General features: G+C 36.4%; 2 protein-coding genes across 3 annotated transcripts; one reads left to right on the forward strand and one right to left on the reverse strand.

The window, feature by feature from the left end:
• Positions 1–591: 591 nt before the first annotated feature.
• Positions 592–10,214, reverse strand: LOC306856520 (uncharacterized protein). 2 transcript variants are annotated; one of them, XM_079395861.1, is made up of 18 exons: positions 10,031–10,214; positions 9,511–9,684; positions 9,250–9,370; positions 8,970–9,175; positions 8,200–8,283; positions 7,749–7,914; positions 7,596–7,667; positions 7,335–7,450; positions 6,643–6,713; positions 5,771–6,005; positions 4,279–4,356; positions 4,074–4,196; positions 3,023–3,193; positions 2,769–2,881; positions 1,767–1,908; positions 1,552–1,688; positions 1,102–1,204; positions 592–973 (listed from the first exon to the last, which is right to left on the reverse strand). In XM_079395861.1, exons 1-18 carry the CDS (start codon positions 10,043–10,045, stop codon positions 914–916), a joined length of 2,187 nt encoding a protein of 728 aa, XP_079251987.1. In that variant the 5' UTR covers positions 10,046–10,214; the 3' UTR covers positions 592–913. The 2 variants fall into 2 exon arrangements, with proteins under 2 accessions (XP_079251987.1, XP_079251988.1); XM_079395862.1 differs by lacking the exon at positions 8,200–8,283 and having other exon boundaries at positions 10,031–10,198.
• Positions 10,215–11,747: 1,533 nt separating this feature from the next.
• emp3a (epithelial membrane protein 3a (MAM blood group)) lies at positions 11,748–16,955 on the forward strand. The gene is made up of 5 exons (XM_079395863.1): positions 11,748–11,933; positions 14,161–14,249; positions 14,619–14,721; positions 15,382–15,522; positions 15,821–16,955. The coding sequence occupies exons 2-5, from the start codon at positions 14,172–14,174 to the stop codon at positions 15,994–15,996; spliced, it is 498 nt and encodes a 165-aa protein (XP_079251989.1). The 5' UTR covers positions 11,748–11,933; positions 14,161–14,171; the 3' UTR covers positions 15,997–16,955.
• The last annotated feature ends 684 nt before the right edge of the window (positions 16,956–17,639 follow it).

A 17,639-nucleotide genomic window follows, 5' to 3' on the forward strand; every position in this document is an offset into this window, starting at 1 on the left:
AATACAGTGTTTTAACTGTAAACCATTGCTTCCAAATAAAATATCTACAATCCATCTGAATCAAGAGAGAAATATGCGCAGTTTACAAGAAAAAAAAACATACGTCATGGATTTTGATGTTACAGAACAACAGGAGATTTTCACTGGAGGAAGAGTTGTGGAGTTTTGTTTTGGTAGAAGAAATTAATTAAAAAGTTAACACCCCCTTAATAATGAATTTTCAAAAATACAGCTTTTCACTTCTCGATTAATTGATGGACTGGAGTCGTGTGGGTTATTGTGATCAGCTGTTTGGACTCTCATTCTGACGGCACCCATTCACTCCAGAGGATCCGTTGGTGAGCTGTTTGGACTCTCATTCTGACGGCACCCATTCACTCCAGAGGATCCGTTGGTGAGCTGTTTGGACTCTCATTCTGACGGCACCCATTCACTCCAGAGGATCCATTGGTGAGCAAGTGATGTAATGCTACATTTCTCCATCAAACTTAAACTCATCTACGTCTTGGATGGCCTGCGGGTGAGTAAATTGTCAACAAATGAACTGTTCCTTTAAATGAGACATGTAACTTTTCCACTTGTTTTTTTTTTACCCTTTGTTTAAAAATTACTACTAATATAATGATACCTTTATATTACAATGGAATCCGGTGTTAAAAGCAACACATGTCTGGTTTGGTGTTGGTGAAGGGGGACGCCTGGACTAGAAGACGGCACATAAGGGAGCGTTTTCAGACCTGCTATTGACTCACTGCCCTGTCATTATGTCAATTATGTTTTCCTATGAGGGTAAGGAATGTTTTTTTTTTGTTTTTTTGAGATTACATGGACACAAAAAATAAAATGTGCTCTTTATTTAGAAATATTTAGGTTTATAAAAATAATTTAATTTACACTGAAAAGAAAAAGATATTTATGTAGGTAGAGTAGCTTGGTCTTCTCCCTCTATGATGCGATTCTCGGCAGTGACTTCCTACAGTAGAATGTGAACAAAAATCAATCATTAGACTGATCGTACACAACTTAAGCCATCAGCATCCTTACTCTGTTAACCTGTAAATTAGATTTAAATGAATGTTCTTGTTTAAGGCTTGTACTTACTTCGCAGTTGGTCTCGGCCAGTATCGTCAGGCACTCGATGTGCTCTGACATCTGTGCTGTTGTCTGCTGTAGCTCAATATTCTCTTCTTCAAGCAAATTTATCCTGAGGAAGTTAAATAAGAAATGCAGTTTTTGGATTGGAAAAACAAAAGTACCAGTCAAAAGTTTGGGGTGAGTCGCTTATGCTCACTGCATTTAATTGTTCAAAATTCAGTAAATCAGGCATATTGTGAAATATGATTATAATCTCAAATAACAGTTTTTTTCAAATCTAATTTATTCCTGTGATGCAAAGCTGAATTTACAGCATCATTACTCGTCATCAGTGTCACATGATCTTTCAGAAATCATTCTAATGTGCTGATTTGCTGCTAAAGAATCATTTATTATCATCAATGTTAAAAAGAGTGGAAACAAGGACACTACTTGAACATATCCAACTAAACGTACCTCATCTGCATGGAGGTAACTGTATCCGAAGCATTTTTCTGTGCCTCTTCAAAGTCATGCAGCTGTAAAAGAAGCTCTCTGTTCTTCTGAAGCAGACTCTCATTTTCAGATGTGACCATCTTCATCATGTGTGACGTCTGATGAAGAACAGGCATCATCATTTAAAGGTGACACAATGTTTACAATTTAATACCCAGCGTGCCTTGTGACTGCACCTTTTCCTCCTGTTTCCTCAAAATAAAAATCTCTTTCTCCAGGTCTTTTATTTTTTCGTCACGCCACCCTGTCTCTCTCAGGTAAAGTCCTCTGGCCCGGCTCAGCTTGTTTTTGTAGTGGATTCGCTTGTCGTTGTATTTACTGGAAAAATAGAAGAAATAATGAAGAATCTGTCTTTCAGCAAAAGCAGTAATATTGTGAAATATTATTACTATCTATTTTACTGCTTTCTATTTTAATATATTTTACAATGCAATTTATTCCTGTGATGCAGCGCTGAATTTTCAGCATCATTACTCCAGTGTTCAGTGTCACATGATCCTTCAGAAATCATACTAATATGCTGATGTGATGTATAAGAAACATTATTATTATTATACAGTTGAATAAATTTTTTTCAAGATTCTTTGATGAATGAGAAGATCCAAAGATCAGCATTTATCTGAAATAAAAAGCTTTTGTAACATACACTATAGCATTCAAAAGCTTATTATAGATTATAGAAACATTATAGAAATGTATATTTCTATTTAGCAAGGATGCATTAAATTGATCAAAAGAGATGTATTTGATATATTTGTAACGATAAATGCTGTTCTTATTAACTTTATATTCCTCAAAGAAACCTGAAAAATTCTACTCAGCTGTTTTCAACATAATAATAATAATAATAATAATAATAAAACATTTTTGAGCAGCAAATCAGAATATTAAAATGAGTTCTGAAGGGTCATGTGACTGTAGTAATGATGCTAAAAAAATCAGGAATAAATTACATTTTTAAATATAGTAAGCATATTTAAAAGTAAATATAGTTTAAATGTAAAACAGTTATTTTTAATAGTAAAAATATTTCAAAATTTAACTTTTTACTGTACTTTGGATGAAATAAATGCAAGGTTGGTGAGCAGAAGAGACTAATTTAAAAAAAAAATCTTACTGTTCAAAAACTTACAGTTTTTATTCATTTTTAGTCTTAGTTATTTTAGTACGTCAAGTACCTCCTCTCAGCGTCCACGCTAACTAGAGCTAGCTGAAGTTCTGTCCTCAGAGAGTCAGTCTCCTGTTGACTGCTGGTTAGTCTGTTCCTCAAGTCTTCCATGTTTTGTTGGAGCTGCTCGAACAGCAAACAAAAATCATTTTGAATTAGTACACAAGCTAATATCAGTATATACAATCTATTGACTAAAGAACATTCAAGATTCCCTCAGCAACACCAATGTCAGTTCAAGACACTCAGATCTGCATCAGGTACCCTGAGGTTTTCTTGCTCGGCGTCAGTGATGTTGTTTTGCAGTCGTGTGTTGTTTCTCCTCTGGGTCAGCAGCTCTTGTTTGGTGGTGCTGAGGATGTTCTGGATGCCCTGCAGCTCCTCAAACATCCTCCTCTGCTCTTCTGCGTCCTGCTGAAGCTGGGCGTTCTGTGACTGATGAGAAAGTGTGAAGGTATGTATTCAGTGTCATTGATTAGGTCAGAGCAGGGATTCTTCCAAACGTCATGTCAGTCAAACCCGTGAAAGATACCATAATACTACCTGAGATTTTAAGTTAATATTTCAATAATTTACCAACACATTTGCATGTTTACAGTCTTGTTTAATGGTCAAATTTCATGCAGGGAAAATATTTCATCTTTTTTTTTTTTTTTTCAGAACGTATTTTTTTTTATGGTATATATTGTGATTATATTTTTTAAATAATTCATAAATAAGGCTGCAGAAAATTATATTGTGATTAATTTGTCATGTACGGCAATTTTAACAATATGACATTTCATCTCCTATGGAAACGTCTCATATTGCTAAGATAGATCTCTTGCATATTATTTTTATTAGTTTTAATTATAAAAATGAAGACAAATATATTACAGTTGTAAATTACAGTTATGCTTTAAAATAAAAATGAATAATTGATCATTACACACTAATATTTATATAAAATAAAATTGTTATTTTACACTACAATACCAATATTTATGTCTTAAATTACTAGTATCTATATGTCTAAATTCTTCACTATCAAACATTTAAACCCTCTTTTAAATTTTAGAATCTAGAAACTTTGGAAGGTTCGGTCTACAAAAATCTTTGAAATCATGCAAATGAGTAAATAAAGTGCACAAAGAGCACACTGTGCTCCTAAAATGCCCATTAAACCTAAAAAAAGGATCTTTCTGTGAAGGGAGCCACTTGGAGATGTTGAAAAACACTGCATCAGCACTTCACATGTGTAGTGTTTATTTAAATAAATTGCAACCTTTTCAAACCCCATGGGAAACCCTGGGTCAGAGAATAGAGGTTTCTTCACCTGGACCAAAGCTCTGGTCTGGTTAGTTTCCATCTGCATGGTCATGGACAGCTGCCCGGTCTTCTGCTGCTCTTCCTGAAGGACGGCCTTCAGCTGGCAAACTTCATTCTCCAGAGAAGACACCTAAAAAAGTCAGTCATTTAGTCCCTTAGCATAACTAGTGACCAAATCAGCTTTCAAAGAAGAGTCAAATGACTCTGCTTACCTGCTTCAGGTGTTTGTCACATTGTCTTTCCACATCTTGTGCCTCAAGCTCTCGTAACTTAGTTACTAAATCTCTGATCTGTGAAGACGAGAATGCATTTGCTACATTAAATTTGGCTTTCTGTTAGTGCTGTTAATCGATTAAAAAAATAATGAATCTCCCATTTTTCTGTAATAATGATTAATTGCATATTAATATCCCAGACAGCAAGAACGTTTAGGCCAAATGTGGCTTATAGCTGTCACATTTGGCTGTGCACATATGGGCCAAACTTTCACCAGATGTGACCTTGGACCACAAAACCAGTCTGAAGTCGCTGGGGTATATTTGTAGCAATAGCCAAAAATACATTGTATGGGTCAAAATGATCAATTTTTCTTTTATGCCAAAAATCATTTGGATATTAAGTAAAGATCATGTTTAAATTTCTTACCGTAAATATATCAAAACTTCATTTTTGATTAGTAATATGCATTGCCAAAAACTTCATTTGGACAACTTTAAAGGTGATTTTCTCAATATTTCGAATTTTTTTGCAGCCTCAGATTACAGATTTTCATATAGCTGCATCTCGGCCAAACATTGTCTGATCATAACAATGGATCATAACATACATCAATGGAAAGCTGATTTATTCTGCTTTCAGATGATGTATAAATCTCAATTTCAAAAAATTGACACTTAAGACTGGTTTTGTGGTCCAGGGTCACAATATGCTAATGTTACATGTTGAGGTCAACATGAAACAGCTTAGGATTGGTTTTAAAGACGACTCGCTTCAATGATTCAGAGTTGACTCTTTGTTTTGAGAGACAATAAGTTTATACAAGGTGCTCCCGCGCCGGAGACCGCGGTTCGAATTCCGCTCGGAGCGAGGCGAAGTAGAACCGGGCGCATTGGTGCCGTGACCCGGATGGGAGTGAGGTTTAGGGGGGTGAGTGTAACAGACGTAGGCAAGTAAGTGCTGGTGCGTGTAAAACCTCACTCCCCTGATCTCAAAAAGAGGCGCTCTGGCGACTGACGCTAGAGGCCGTGGCCTTTAGCCTCCTCGTTAGAGCGCCGGAGACCGCGGTTCGAATCCCGCTCGGAGCGAGGCGAAGTAGAACCGGTTACACAGGATGTTTTCATTCACTCAGAGTTGTGTTACACACTGCATGAAAGCTCATTTTCAAAAATCCATAATTGGGGCACTTTAAAACGAGTTTGACGCTCATCTGATTTTCTTGTAACATTATGGTCATTTAGACCATTTTAAGTCATTTAAGACTGTGTTTATGAGGTCACTCGCCAAAGTACTGACATTGTGACTGTGTGATTTTGTCCGTTGAAGCGCTACTGGCGCTGTCTACACAGGATGCAGCGCGTCGCGACACAACAAATCCCCTACAGTAAACTGATGCAGCTTTCTATTTATGACTTACTGACACAAAGTTCAAAAGATTTGCAACGCTCGCTTTGTCACATCCAGTGCAGACAGAGTGTTAGTCCCCACCTCCACCTGAAGGCTGCCGACGGTGGTCCTGTAATCGTCCGCCTGTTTCTCGCAGAGGTTCTGGAAGTCTCGCACTAACCGCTCTGCTTCCATCCTCCTCCTCTTCTGCTCTTCACATTCATCCGCTGCCCTCCTCCGCAGGTCAGCCTCCATCTCAAACTCCATCCGCAGCTTCAGCGTGACCTGCGTCAGATCTTGCAGCATGTGTAACCTTTCCTGCATCTCGTCAAGACACCTGGAAGAACAGCTCGAGCTTGTTTATGTTAAGAACTGTTGATTCTTGAAAAGTTCATGATTTCGAGCCATCAATTATATGTATTATAGAGTAGACGATATGCCTTAATTTTAAAAGCCTAAGCTTTCTTCAATGGTCAATTTTCAATGTTTTATCAGCAAAATGACGAAGAACTACAGAACAATTTGTGACCCTGGACCACAAAATCAGTCATAAGGGTCAATTCTTTTTAAATTGAGATTTATACATCATCTGAAAGCTGAATAACTAAGCTTTCCATTGATATTTGGCCGAGATACAACTATTTGAAAATCTGAGGGTGCAATTGATATATTTGATGTGTTTTGATATATTTACAGTAGGAAATTTACAAAATATCTTCATGGAACATGATCTTTACTTAATATCCTAATGATTTTTGGCATAAAAGAAAAATCAATAATTTTATACATTGTTCATTGTATTTTTGGCTATTGCTACAAATATACTCCAGCGACTTAAGACTGGTTTTGTGGTCCAGGTTCACATGCTGTATGTTGAACAGGCTGTCTTCACTGTCTTTTTCAAGTCAAATTAAATATAATAAGGTCCATTAGCGTATGTTTATCTGATCTATACAGTAAAACTGAGGCCGAACCGTTTATGGATATCCTCTTCCTGTGGCTTCTTATCTTTGGATGGAGTGACGGTTCTGTCAGGGGCTTCTGTCTGTTAGAGTAAAATAATATTAATAGTGTGTCTATACAGATAGATTGACTGGTTAATTGATTAATATTTAGTGATGCAAACTTATAGTATTATATACATTGGGTTGGTACGATTATTCAAAGGGATAGTTCACCCAAAAATGAAAATTCTGTTATTAATTATCTTCGGAACGCAAATAAAGATATTTTTGATGAAATCTGAGAGCTTTCTGACCTGCATAGACAGCAATGCAACTACCACATTCAAAGACCAGAAAGGTAGTAAGGACATTGTTAAAAATAGTCCATGTAACAACTGTAATATTGTGAAGCATTTATTTGATCAAAAATACAGTAAAAAAAAGTCTGATCAAGAAACTATTATTGAAAATAATATTTTTGTGGAAACCATGATACGTTTTTCAGGATTATTTAATTAATGGAAAGTTCAAAAGAACTGTTTTTATTTTTTTTTTAAATCCTTTGTACCATTAGAAATGTCTTTACTGTAATTTTTTTTATCAATTTAACGTATCCTCACTGAATTCTGAATCCTCCTTTAAATTTATTATTATTATTATTTAAAATCATACTCACCCAAAACGTTTGAACGTCTTTTTTCTAGAATAATTTATTATCTTACCATTTCAAGCATCTGTCCACGCTCAGCCTGTAGCCTCGTCACAGTCTCCCTAAGGTGGCACAGCTCTTCTTCCTGTTTCTCGTTCATTTCTTTTATTTTTCGTAACTCAGCAACTTCTAAACAAAGGGGGAAAAAATCATCGAAACTAAAATAAAATCAAAATGATCTAACTAAAAAAAAAAGTCAAACTATATGTGATTTCAACTGGGAGGTTGTCTATACTATGGTGTACAAGAAAGAGAAATGGCGAATAAATTATACCACAGCATTTCAGTTTCTCCACTTCGTGGCGCAGGTGGGAAACTTCCATTTGAGCTTCTTGCAGCTCTGGTTCTAAGACAAAAGCATGATTTTGATCTCAGTTTGTTCGTGTTTTCCACCGTCTTATTCCAAGAGACCAGTGAAGGGATTTACCATAAGCCTTTTGGGTCAGGTGAGCCGACTCCAGCTCATCCGTGAGTCTGCGGATCTCTTTGTGGGCCATGGCGAGACGAGCAGACGCCTCTTCTACATCTCGCTCCAGTTCCTGCAACGTTCGTCCCTTCAGTTTATCATCGACACTGCACTGCAGGTCAGCGGCCTGGTACAAACACAGGAACCATTTAACAGTGGGCATTTTGTGTTTCATGAGCCAGTGCATGCTTTGTAGGCATTGAGCGTGCTGTGTTAAAAAATCCTCAACTTACATGCTTGGAAAATGAAACGTTCATAAGAAAACAAATCAAAGGTTAGTAAAAGCGGCCCTTGTGTAAATTAATCACACAGGATTGCTGGAATCCACCTGAAATGAGATGCGATACTAATGCCTCTTGCTTCTTGTTGCGCATTTCAATGACATGCATCAGTTTTATTATCATAAACATACAGGCAGTAATTTCGGTTTACTCTGAGCAGCCTTTCTGAGTCCTAGGAGCCTCTTCCAAGAGCTCTGAGCATGTGGTGGTGCCACCTTGTGGAGAGATGATGTTAAGTTTCTAATCAGAAGTTTTACACAGAAACAAGAATTAGGCCCACTTGATTGTTTTTATCATTACAAAATATAATCTATATCATCACTCAGCTCTAATCAGCTAAATGCCCCTGTAAGGCATAAACATATTAAAGAGATGGTTCACCCAAAAATGAAAATTCTGTCAATTACTTATCATCATGTCATTCCAAACCCGTAAGACCTTTGTTCATCTTCGAAACACAAATTAAGGTATTTTTGATGAAATCTGAGAGCTTTCTGACCCTCCATAGACAGCAATGTAACTACGATGTTCAAGGCCCAGAAAGGTAGTAAGGACATCATTAAAATAGTCCATGTGACATCAGTGGTTCAACCATAATTTTATGAAGCTACAAGAAAACAAAAATAACGACTTTATTCAACAATTTCTTCTCTTCCGTGTCAGTCTTCAACATGCGTTTACAAGAGTATCACAACGTATGGTCTTACGTGTTTGGAACGACATGAGGGTGAGTAATTACTAACAGAATTTACATTTTTGGGTGAACTATCCCTTTAAGATATAAACATTAACATAATGATTGTCTGTGAAGCTCTATGAAACGATGTGTATTGTGAAAAGGGCTAAATGAATACATTTGACATGTAGTAAGACAAAACAACCTGAGAACTGATTCTCTTACTTTGACCACATTCCCTCTACAATCCTCCTTATAGACATGAGGATCCTCTGTGGTCTTCACATCCACATTCTCCTGACTTTGTATTTTCTCCAGCAGGGAGGCTCTGTCTGCGAGGAGGTAAGCCACCTGTTCACTCAAACTGATGGGAATAATATCAGCCAGACCTTCCTGAAGTAACATCTCGGAGATCTCATTCCTCTGTACTGCTGTAAGAATCAATTCAAATGTCACGAGTGGTGAAGAGCGAGTGTGATGGAGGAGAGAACGGACAGAAATGCACCTTGTTGTCGATGGTTGTCATCCAGAGTTGCATGGAGCGTTTTGTTTTCTTGCTCGAGATGTAAAGCCACAGAGTCTCGGGTCTTTGTGAGACTCTTAATGTGATTGATATATTGCTGAACCTGTGATCGAAGAATGACAAGACTGCAGTTTCCCTTTTGTGTATATTCTTCTATGTCTTGCATTTCTATCTAAACATCACTTGTATATCAGTAACCAAACAAGTGATGAGTCTCCAGGTTTGATCTTTAGCCATACTCACCTTTTCAATCTCAGCAACACGTTCCTTCTGCAGATCTTGTATCTGCTGGTTGAGGGATCTCACGGTACTTTCACTTTTCCTGTAAAGCTGCCACAGCAGAGACAGACGCTCGTCGATGGAGGAAGAGGAACCCAACCCTTCCTCCTGCAGCCGCTGATCCATGTCCTGCAACATCTGTCCATCCCAAACAGATATGAAGATGAACATACAGATGGATTTGGTGTGTTTTAGATGAACACATGATCTGCTCTGCTAATTTTTGACAGCTGTTGTTGTTGCAGATCGGTGGCGCACATGCGCACATCAGTTTTTCTTCCTTGAAACGACTTGAAAACATTGCAACTTTCGGTTACTTTTGCTTTTCAGCAAAACGAATAAAGCGAATAACTCACAAAATAGTACGAGGTAGGCTATAACTTCAGATTGATGTTAACCACACTTGGCTCGTGATGTGTTTCCCTTTAAACAACCGTAAAATGAGCGATTGGCCACGTAAAGTTCTTTAAAAAACAGATCTTACCTGTGCTGTGCACATCTCTTGATGTTATTCAGAACCATTTAATGACTTAACGTTCTAGGTAATTCTGAAAGTTTGTGAAAATTCCACACACACACGGTGCCGCTCATCCAAACTCCGCTTCAGTGAACTCACTCGAACTGTTTTTCTTTCATGTAACTGTAGCGTTCTAACGGAACCTCAGAACGTTCACGGTCGCCTAGAAACGGACGTTACAATGAAGCGCCTTAAGTATTTTTCAGCATTTGCGTGGAATTCACGTTCATCAGGCCGAGTTGTGTGTGTGTGTCTGTGTGGGACGTCCTGCAAAAGAACCCCACAAACCCCGTAATAAGAAACACGCTTCCATAAGTAGCCTACACGATTCATTCCCTTCCCTCTATTTCTTCAAGATTTTAAACATTCCATCAGAATTAAACTCTGCTTTTCATGGTTAAAGACATTAATGAACGACACAAAAGTAATAATTTTCATGGAATGACCTAGCCTGCCCTACATGTACATAAACTGAATGAAATTACTTTAGATCATACTGATCACACACTGAATTAACAGAACTAGATACAAATTGTTCATTTTGGTAAGTGGAAAGGTTCATTTTTGGAGCAGATCAGATTAAAACACTTCATGGGGGATTTATGGGTGTGAACTGATGTTTCTCTGGGTGGTCTGTGTTTCCTCCAACAGGAAATAATTGTCCAGATTGCTCCATGTAGGAGTTTTCTAATTGCCTGAACTGCATGAATATTATCAGACTAAAAAAAATCAATGAAACACACATATATATATATATATATATATATATATATATATATATATATATATATATAAATACAGTGTCCATACACTGATAAACTGTGACACATTTACATGAGTTTAGTATGCAGAGGATCATTATGCATGACCCAACACACTATTATGGGAATCAAATAGAAGCAATAATTATTTATTTGTAATAGCACAAAAATGAAGATTATGAAACGGGCCGATATGACCCCTGAGGCAAGAAGCCCCGGTGGCATCTGACCTTTACAGAACATTTTATCTAAAGGCCAAATTAATCCTAATAATTTAGTTTTTGAAACTAATCTGGAAGGATTATGCATTTTGGCAATGTCATTTAAATTTACTGAAATAAAATGTTTCATAATGGCAAATAAAGTACAGGAGGAGCATTACAGAGAGAGGATTCTAAAAGGCAATTACATTCAACACTTTTTAAACCTGAAAACGTGTCACAATGCAGTGAGACTGAACCATTCTACTCAATTTTAGGTTGTTATGACTTTTGATTTTACAGTATTGTTTTTAGGCTGTGGATTATTAACTTAATTCATTACAAAAAAAATAAAAGTTTACACACATTTACTTTTTAAATGTGTACATTCCATTTGACTTATTCAGTTGTTATACTGAGAAAACTATAAATACTATAAACTACAACCCCAACCCTAATTTTCTGCATTTTAGAGTTTTATTTTCTCTATTTTATATGCTGTTTTTACAAAAGAGGTTGTTTCTGGATGTCCACAAAATGTTTATATATAATTTTTAAATGTAATAAATATATAATATTTAAATGTAAACACACACGTGTACACAAAATAGTTGTATTGCCGAATCTATATCAGAACATCAGTGCATTGACTGTCTGGGTTTGGGTAGACACACAACTAAGCCCATTTTTAGTTTGTAAAACTAACCCAGAGTTTTTCTGGAGCTGTGAAGGAAACTCCTCCTCTAACCAAGCTTGCATTCCTTCCTGGACCGTTTTGTCCCAAACGTGGGAGACTGTGGAGAGAGTGAGTGTGTGTGTGGAGGAGAGGAGAGGGGAGGAGACCAGCTGAAGACACAGAGGAACAACACAGCACTTCAAACCAAAGATCTGTTGATACGACTACACAAGGTAAGCTTGATTATTTCCTCTTCAAAAACAGAAAGCATTTCCACTTCTAAAGTAATAGTTTATGTGCCATGGAAGAGCCCTAAAAGTGTCATAGTTCTTCAGAAAGTTATGGATGTACTGGTGCATAAAGAACCCAAGGTCTTCACATTTACTATAACAACATGCTCATCTACAGAACCTAAAAGTCACATCAAGATCTTTTCCTTTCAAAAAAACCCCTATAAAATTGTTAATATGCAAAAAGCGCTGAACATAAGAATGAAGAATGTTTATTATTATTAAGAATCAAACTATGTTCTATGAGATATTCTTAGTTGTTGGTTTTGTACAGTACAAACCTTAGAAGTACAAATAAGATGCAACCAAACAGACTAGAAGATTATGTAATCAATCTCTCAAAACCGTCCAAAATGTCTTAATTCATTTCATGTGATAGTCCGTTCTGCTGTCCTGTCTGAGACGTTGCCATAAGATCTATATACTTTTATGAGCAGTAATTACAGCTCATCTGTGTTTACATTGTAAAGAGCATCTTGGTAAAGTCTTGAATGGCACTAAAGAGAAATAACTATCCGAGTCAGTGCCAGGAACGCATAACGAGCAGCTCCTGCATGTAAACATGGAGAGGTAGGGGTCCATTTAATGAAAACCAGAGTTGGGGAATGTTGACTAAATACGTAATCTTACGGCCACAAAGGGCCTCTTGGTCTCTGGTTTGGAAGGAGATCCTCACATGCACCGTGAGTTATTTTCACTGAGGGGGTGTGCAGTCTTGTCATTCCCAGTCTTCCTTCCCTATCCAGATCCGTCACACAGTCCATATTTATGAATGGATGTTTTGTTGATTTCAGTCTCTGTTCATCTTTTGGACGGAAAAGTCTTGGAAGGTTTGTGGTATAGCCATGTTTTGTGTCTCGGAGAAGCGTTTAGCAACTCATTTATACGTATGATGCCAGTGAAGTATTATTATACAGTGCTTGAATCAAGGTTCACACGCAAGTCCTACATTTTTCCCTGGAAAAGCAAGTGGCATCATATTGATTAACGTGAATATTTCTGGAGATTCGTCATCATATACAGTACCGTTCAGAAGTTTGGAATCCTAATTGGACTAATAACTTTATTCAACAAGGATGCCTTAAGTGACAGTAAAGACGCTTAAAGTGTTCCAACACTGGAAAAAATGCTTTTCTTACATAGATTTTTTTCTTGTTTCCAGCCAAAATATCTAAAAATTCTTAAATCAAGAAGGATTTTCTAGACAAGTCAAAATTATTCTTGTTTTCGGAAAAAAACAAGTCAAAATTAAGTGAGTTTTTGCTTGAAACAAGCAAAATAATCTGCCAGTGGGGTAAGAAAAATAATCCTGTTTTCTGTTTGACATAAGATTATTTTTTTTTACCCATAATTCTGTTTTCTGTTTGACATAAGATTATTTTTCTTACCCATAATTCTGTTTTCTGTTTGACATAAGATTATTTTTCTTACCCCACTGGCAGATTATTTTGCTTGTTTCAAGCAAAAACTCACTTAATTTTGACTTGTTTTTTCTGAAAACGAGACAATTATTTTTACTTGTCTAGAAAATCCTTCTTGATTTCAGAATGTTTGGATATTTTGGCTGGAAACGAGACAAAAAATCTATGTAAGAAAAGCATTTGTTGCAGTGAAAAATTTCTACTTCAAATAAATGCTGTTCTTTCAGAGAATCTAAAAAGAATTCCACAAGGTTTCCACAAGAATATGAAGCAGCACAACTGTTTTCAACATGGATAATATGTTTATTAAACAGCAAATCAGCATATTAGAATGATTTCTGAAAAATGCCACTCTAATTATGCTGAAAATTCAGCTTTGCATCACAGGAATAAATTGCATTTGAAAATATATTCACATAGAAAACTGTTATTTGAAATTGTAAATATATTGTCTCATTTTATTGTATTTCTGATCAAATAAATGCACTTGTTAAAAAAAACAAAAAAAACAATTTCAGCCTTCTGAACGGTAGTATGAATGGGGATGCATAGAAACAGGAGATCTGTCTCATTCTGTTTGTTTAGTTTCATTCAAATCTGGAGATCAGACGCAAACTACTGCTGTTTACACAGAGCTCCTTGTCAGCCACTTCAGAGGCTTTTCAGACACACTGATTAAATCCCAAACGATTCCTCGGTTTTTCTGTGAGATGAAATTTCTCAACCAGAACCTTTTATTCTGCCTGCAGGATCCATCAAAATGGCATTCCTGTTGATGTTTGTGACTGTTCTGCATTTGGTCACCCTGGCCATGCTTTTCATTGCCACCATGGAGAAGGTTAGCCATAATGCACTTGCACAAACAAGTGCGAGTCATTCCTTGAAAGTCATCTTACCCATAGTTACTAAAATAAAGAAACATCTGCCCAGTGAGCAGATGCATAGAGTTCAAAGGTCATGCATGTTTATCTATCAAAATGCATTCAGAATTGTAGGTTAAATTCTTTTACTATATATTTGAATGTATATATCAGGTAAAGCTCAAACATTTTTTACTTGCATTTTTTCGCCTATTTTAAAAAAAATATTTTTATTATTTCTATTATTGTGTTTTATTGCTGTTTTTGCATGACCTAAGCTATACAAAAGCTATGTTGTTTTTTATTTCTTCTTATTTCATTGTATTATGATTATGATCTTTTTCTAGTTCTGGTGGTCTTGGGGAGACATAGAGAACACAGATCTCTGGTATAAGTGCACCTATGAAAACGCCACAGAAACCTGGTTATGTGCTTCTGCCAAAGACAGCGGTGGGTAACACTAACACTCATATACAGATTTTATAATCAAATAATGAATATAAATAGATTAATATAATCACTGGATTTAATTATCAGAGTCCAGGAGAACTGGTGAATGTTCACAAAACTGCTGATTTGATACATTTTCAATTTGCCAAACGGCCTAATATTACCTCATTTGATGATGATGCTGAGTGCAAAATATCCATAAAAGATTTTTTTGAATTATTTATATGTATCAGCTTTAAGGTGATCAAAAGCAGTAATGTCAAAAGTTTGTGTCATTGCAATCTGCAAAGAAGTGGAAAAAGCGTAAATCAGTATTAGGCATAAAGTAAAGTTTTAAGAATGATTCATACATGTGCAAATCTGCCTATTAGAACTGAGCAAATATTCTCAGATGAAGACAGGAAATGTGTCTTAATGGCAGTTTTAAGGAATAATAGAATACTTCTCCACCTTAAAAATGGTTGTAAAAGCAAAAATATATTTTATATTTTGTGAGAAAATGTGACGTGCTCTAGCAAAACAGGCACTATTTTTTGGAATCAGCACCTAAACTTAGTACGATTGGATTTCTTTCAACAAATATGACGCAGGGCTGTGTTATCAAAATATAATGTCTGTTTGTTAAAGGTATTGGTGTTTGTGTGTGATTTTCTCTCTCAGAATGGCTGCAGTCAGTCCAGGCCCTCATGATCTTGTCTGTGGTGCTCTCTTCCATCTCCTTCATGGTGTTCCTCGGGCAGCTCTTCACCATGTCCAAAGGAGGTCTTTTCTACTTCACTGGCCTGTGCCAACTATTTGCAGGTATGTATAATCAAATTTTGTATTTATTTTTGGTTAAATTTAATTTTAAGGTGTCCTTGTTACGGTGCAATTATATTGATATTTATATTACTAAGGGAGTAATATTAACTACATGTACTTACTATGGTAAGTATGTAACATGTGTAACAAGGACACCTTAAAATAAAGTGTTACCTTATTTGTTATTAAGGTAGACAGAGGTAGACAGAGTTCATATCATAATCTCACTCATTGTACAGTACCATATGTGCTGCCCCCTTGTGGCCTCTTTTTATTCTCACTCCATTCACACTTCCAGGTTTTGCAGCGTTTGCAGCTGTTCTTATCTACACCTTTCAAAGGAGTGCGATTCTTCAAGATTCTCGTGAACTGGAAAAGGGTCATTTCGGCTACTGTTACATTCTAGCGTGGGTGTGTGTGCCCCTTTTGTTTATCAGTGGTGCACTTTATGTGCATCTGCGCAAACGGGCCTGATTTTCTGATTAACACCACACATGTACTTTAGTAGTTTAGTCTGCTGTGAGATTATACAGTATTTGTTTATGGCAAAGGATATCCAAGGCGTACATCCAAACAGATTTGGAGAAATGTAGCATTATATCACTGACTCACCAATGGATCCTCTGCAGTGAATGGGTGCCGTCAGAATGAGAGTCTAAATAGCTGATAAAAACATCACAATAATCTACAAAAGCATGTGTTTTTAATAAATCCATCATTAAGGTGCTAAAAGGGCTTGCTAAAATACGACTCCTCTATCCATAATATTTCTTTCACCAGTGAAAAGGTAATCTCGTCTGAATCAGGAGAGAAATATGCACGGATCAAGCACTGTTTACAAGCCAAAACAGGCCAAAATGGTTCTAAACAAATATATCGGTAAATTTTGATGCGAGAGAACAACAGGACTTTTTCACCGGAGGAAGCGTTATGATGAATTATGAACTGATATTGTGTCCAGAAGCGACAGTTTAAAAATGAAAAGGCCTCAAAAATGGATTTGCGTGCATCTTTTCACTTCACAAGATGTTAATTGATGGACTGGAGAGGTGTGGATTGTTTGTAGATTATTGTGATGTTTTTATCAGCTGTTTGGGCTCTCATTCTGACGGCACCCATTCACTGCAAAGGATCCATTGGTGAGCAAGTGATGTAATGCTACCCACTTCTCCAAATCTGTTGAGATGATGAAACAAATGTTCAGCTCATTTTCATTGTTGGGTGAACTGTTATTTTAAATAATGCTTTAAGAAAACTGGAGTGTAAAAAACACAGTGTTTTCAAAATTTCAAAATCAAATTGTCAGAATTCCCAAAACTGGAAATGTTAAACCTGTCCTTTTTTTCCAATACTAAATATGTGCCCATGTGCATTTGTATTATTGTGTTTTTATGTATGCAAACTCTATAAATAAAATATTTTTTAACAATGACAACTGTAGTTATGATGTTTTAGGTTAGAATAAATTTTCAGTGCAACAATGAATAAACAGAAAAGAACAATCGCACAACAAAAATGCTGCAGTTCAAGGAGGATCAACAAGTGTCCACTACAAAATGCTTAGTATCGAGTGAGTCATGGTGAGCTTTAAGTTGTTTACATAGTAATGAAATTGAATCAGTAAACATAGTTGTTACTTAGTAGCAATCTGCACTATGGCAAGCCGTTTGACTTTTATTCCTTCTCAGGATATGAATTCTTAATATCAACAATTAAATTTTTACTAGTTAAATTGCTGATATCTGTAATTGTATTTTCACTTGTTAAATGTCACCATAGGCTGCCATTGAAAATCAATTGTTGTCTAAATCAAACATCGGTGGCATGACACCTACAGAGAGATGTGGTGATTAAAGAGGTATGCGTGCATTAATTGCATGAGTTGCATGGAATTTCAGTAACTTGTTCATGCAAAACCCAAAGGGTGAGCAAAGGTGAGCTCAGCGTATACTTTCAACAGTGGATTAAAACACTCCTTCGTACATGTAGCTTCCCTGCACTTGTCTAAACATCTAGTATATTTCTTGTAACCTCAAGTCCACCCAACCAGAGGTGTATGATGTGAAAAGAGACCACTAGGCAGGTGTTGAGTTCCAGCCTCTCCCCCTTTTGACTGT

The sequence above is a fragment of the Barbus barbus genome (assembly GCF_936440315.1).
Source record: "Barbus barbus genome assembly, chromosome: 37".
Classification (NCBI taxonomy): domain Eukaryota; kingdom Metazoa; phylum Chordata; class Actinopteri; order Cypriniformes; family Cyprinidae; genus Barbus; species Barbus barbus.

What these genes read in the sequence shown, in the direction of transcription:
- LOC306856520 (XM_079395861.1), bottom strand. An exon ending in GTAGAGGGAATGTGGTCAAA is followed by an intron (nt 8,284 to 8,969) that starts GTAAGAGAATCA and finishes TCTCTCCACAAG; the next exon opens with GTGGCACCACCACATGCTCA. An exon ending in GTGACAAACACCTGAAGCAG is followed by an intron (nt 4,197 to 4,278) that starts GTAAGCAGAGTC and finishes TGACTTTTTTAG; the next exon opens with GTGTCTTCTCTGGAGAATGA.
- emp3a (XM_079395863.1), top strand. Translation starts at nt 14,172, where the DNA reads ATGGCATTCCTGTTGATGTTTGTGACTGTTCTGCATTTGGTCACCCTG. An exon ending in TCATTGCCACCATGGAGAAG is followed by an intron (nt 14,250 to 14,618) that starts GTTAGCCATAAT and finishes ATCTTTTTCTAG; the next exon opens with TTCTGGTGGTCTTGGGGAGA. An exon ending in TGCTTCTGCCAAAGACAGCG is followed by an intron (nt 14,722 to 15,381) that starts GTGGGTAACACT and finishes TTTCTCTCTCAG; the next exon opens with AATGGCTGCAGTCAGTCCAG.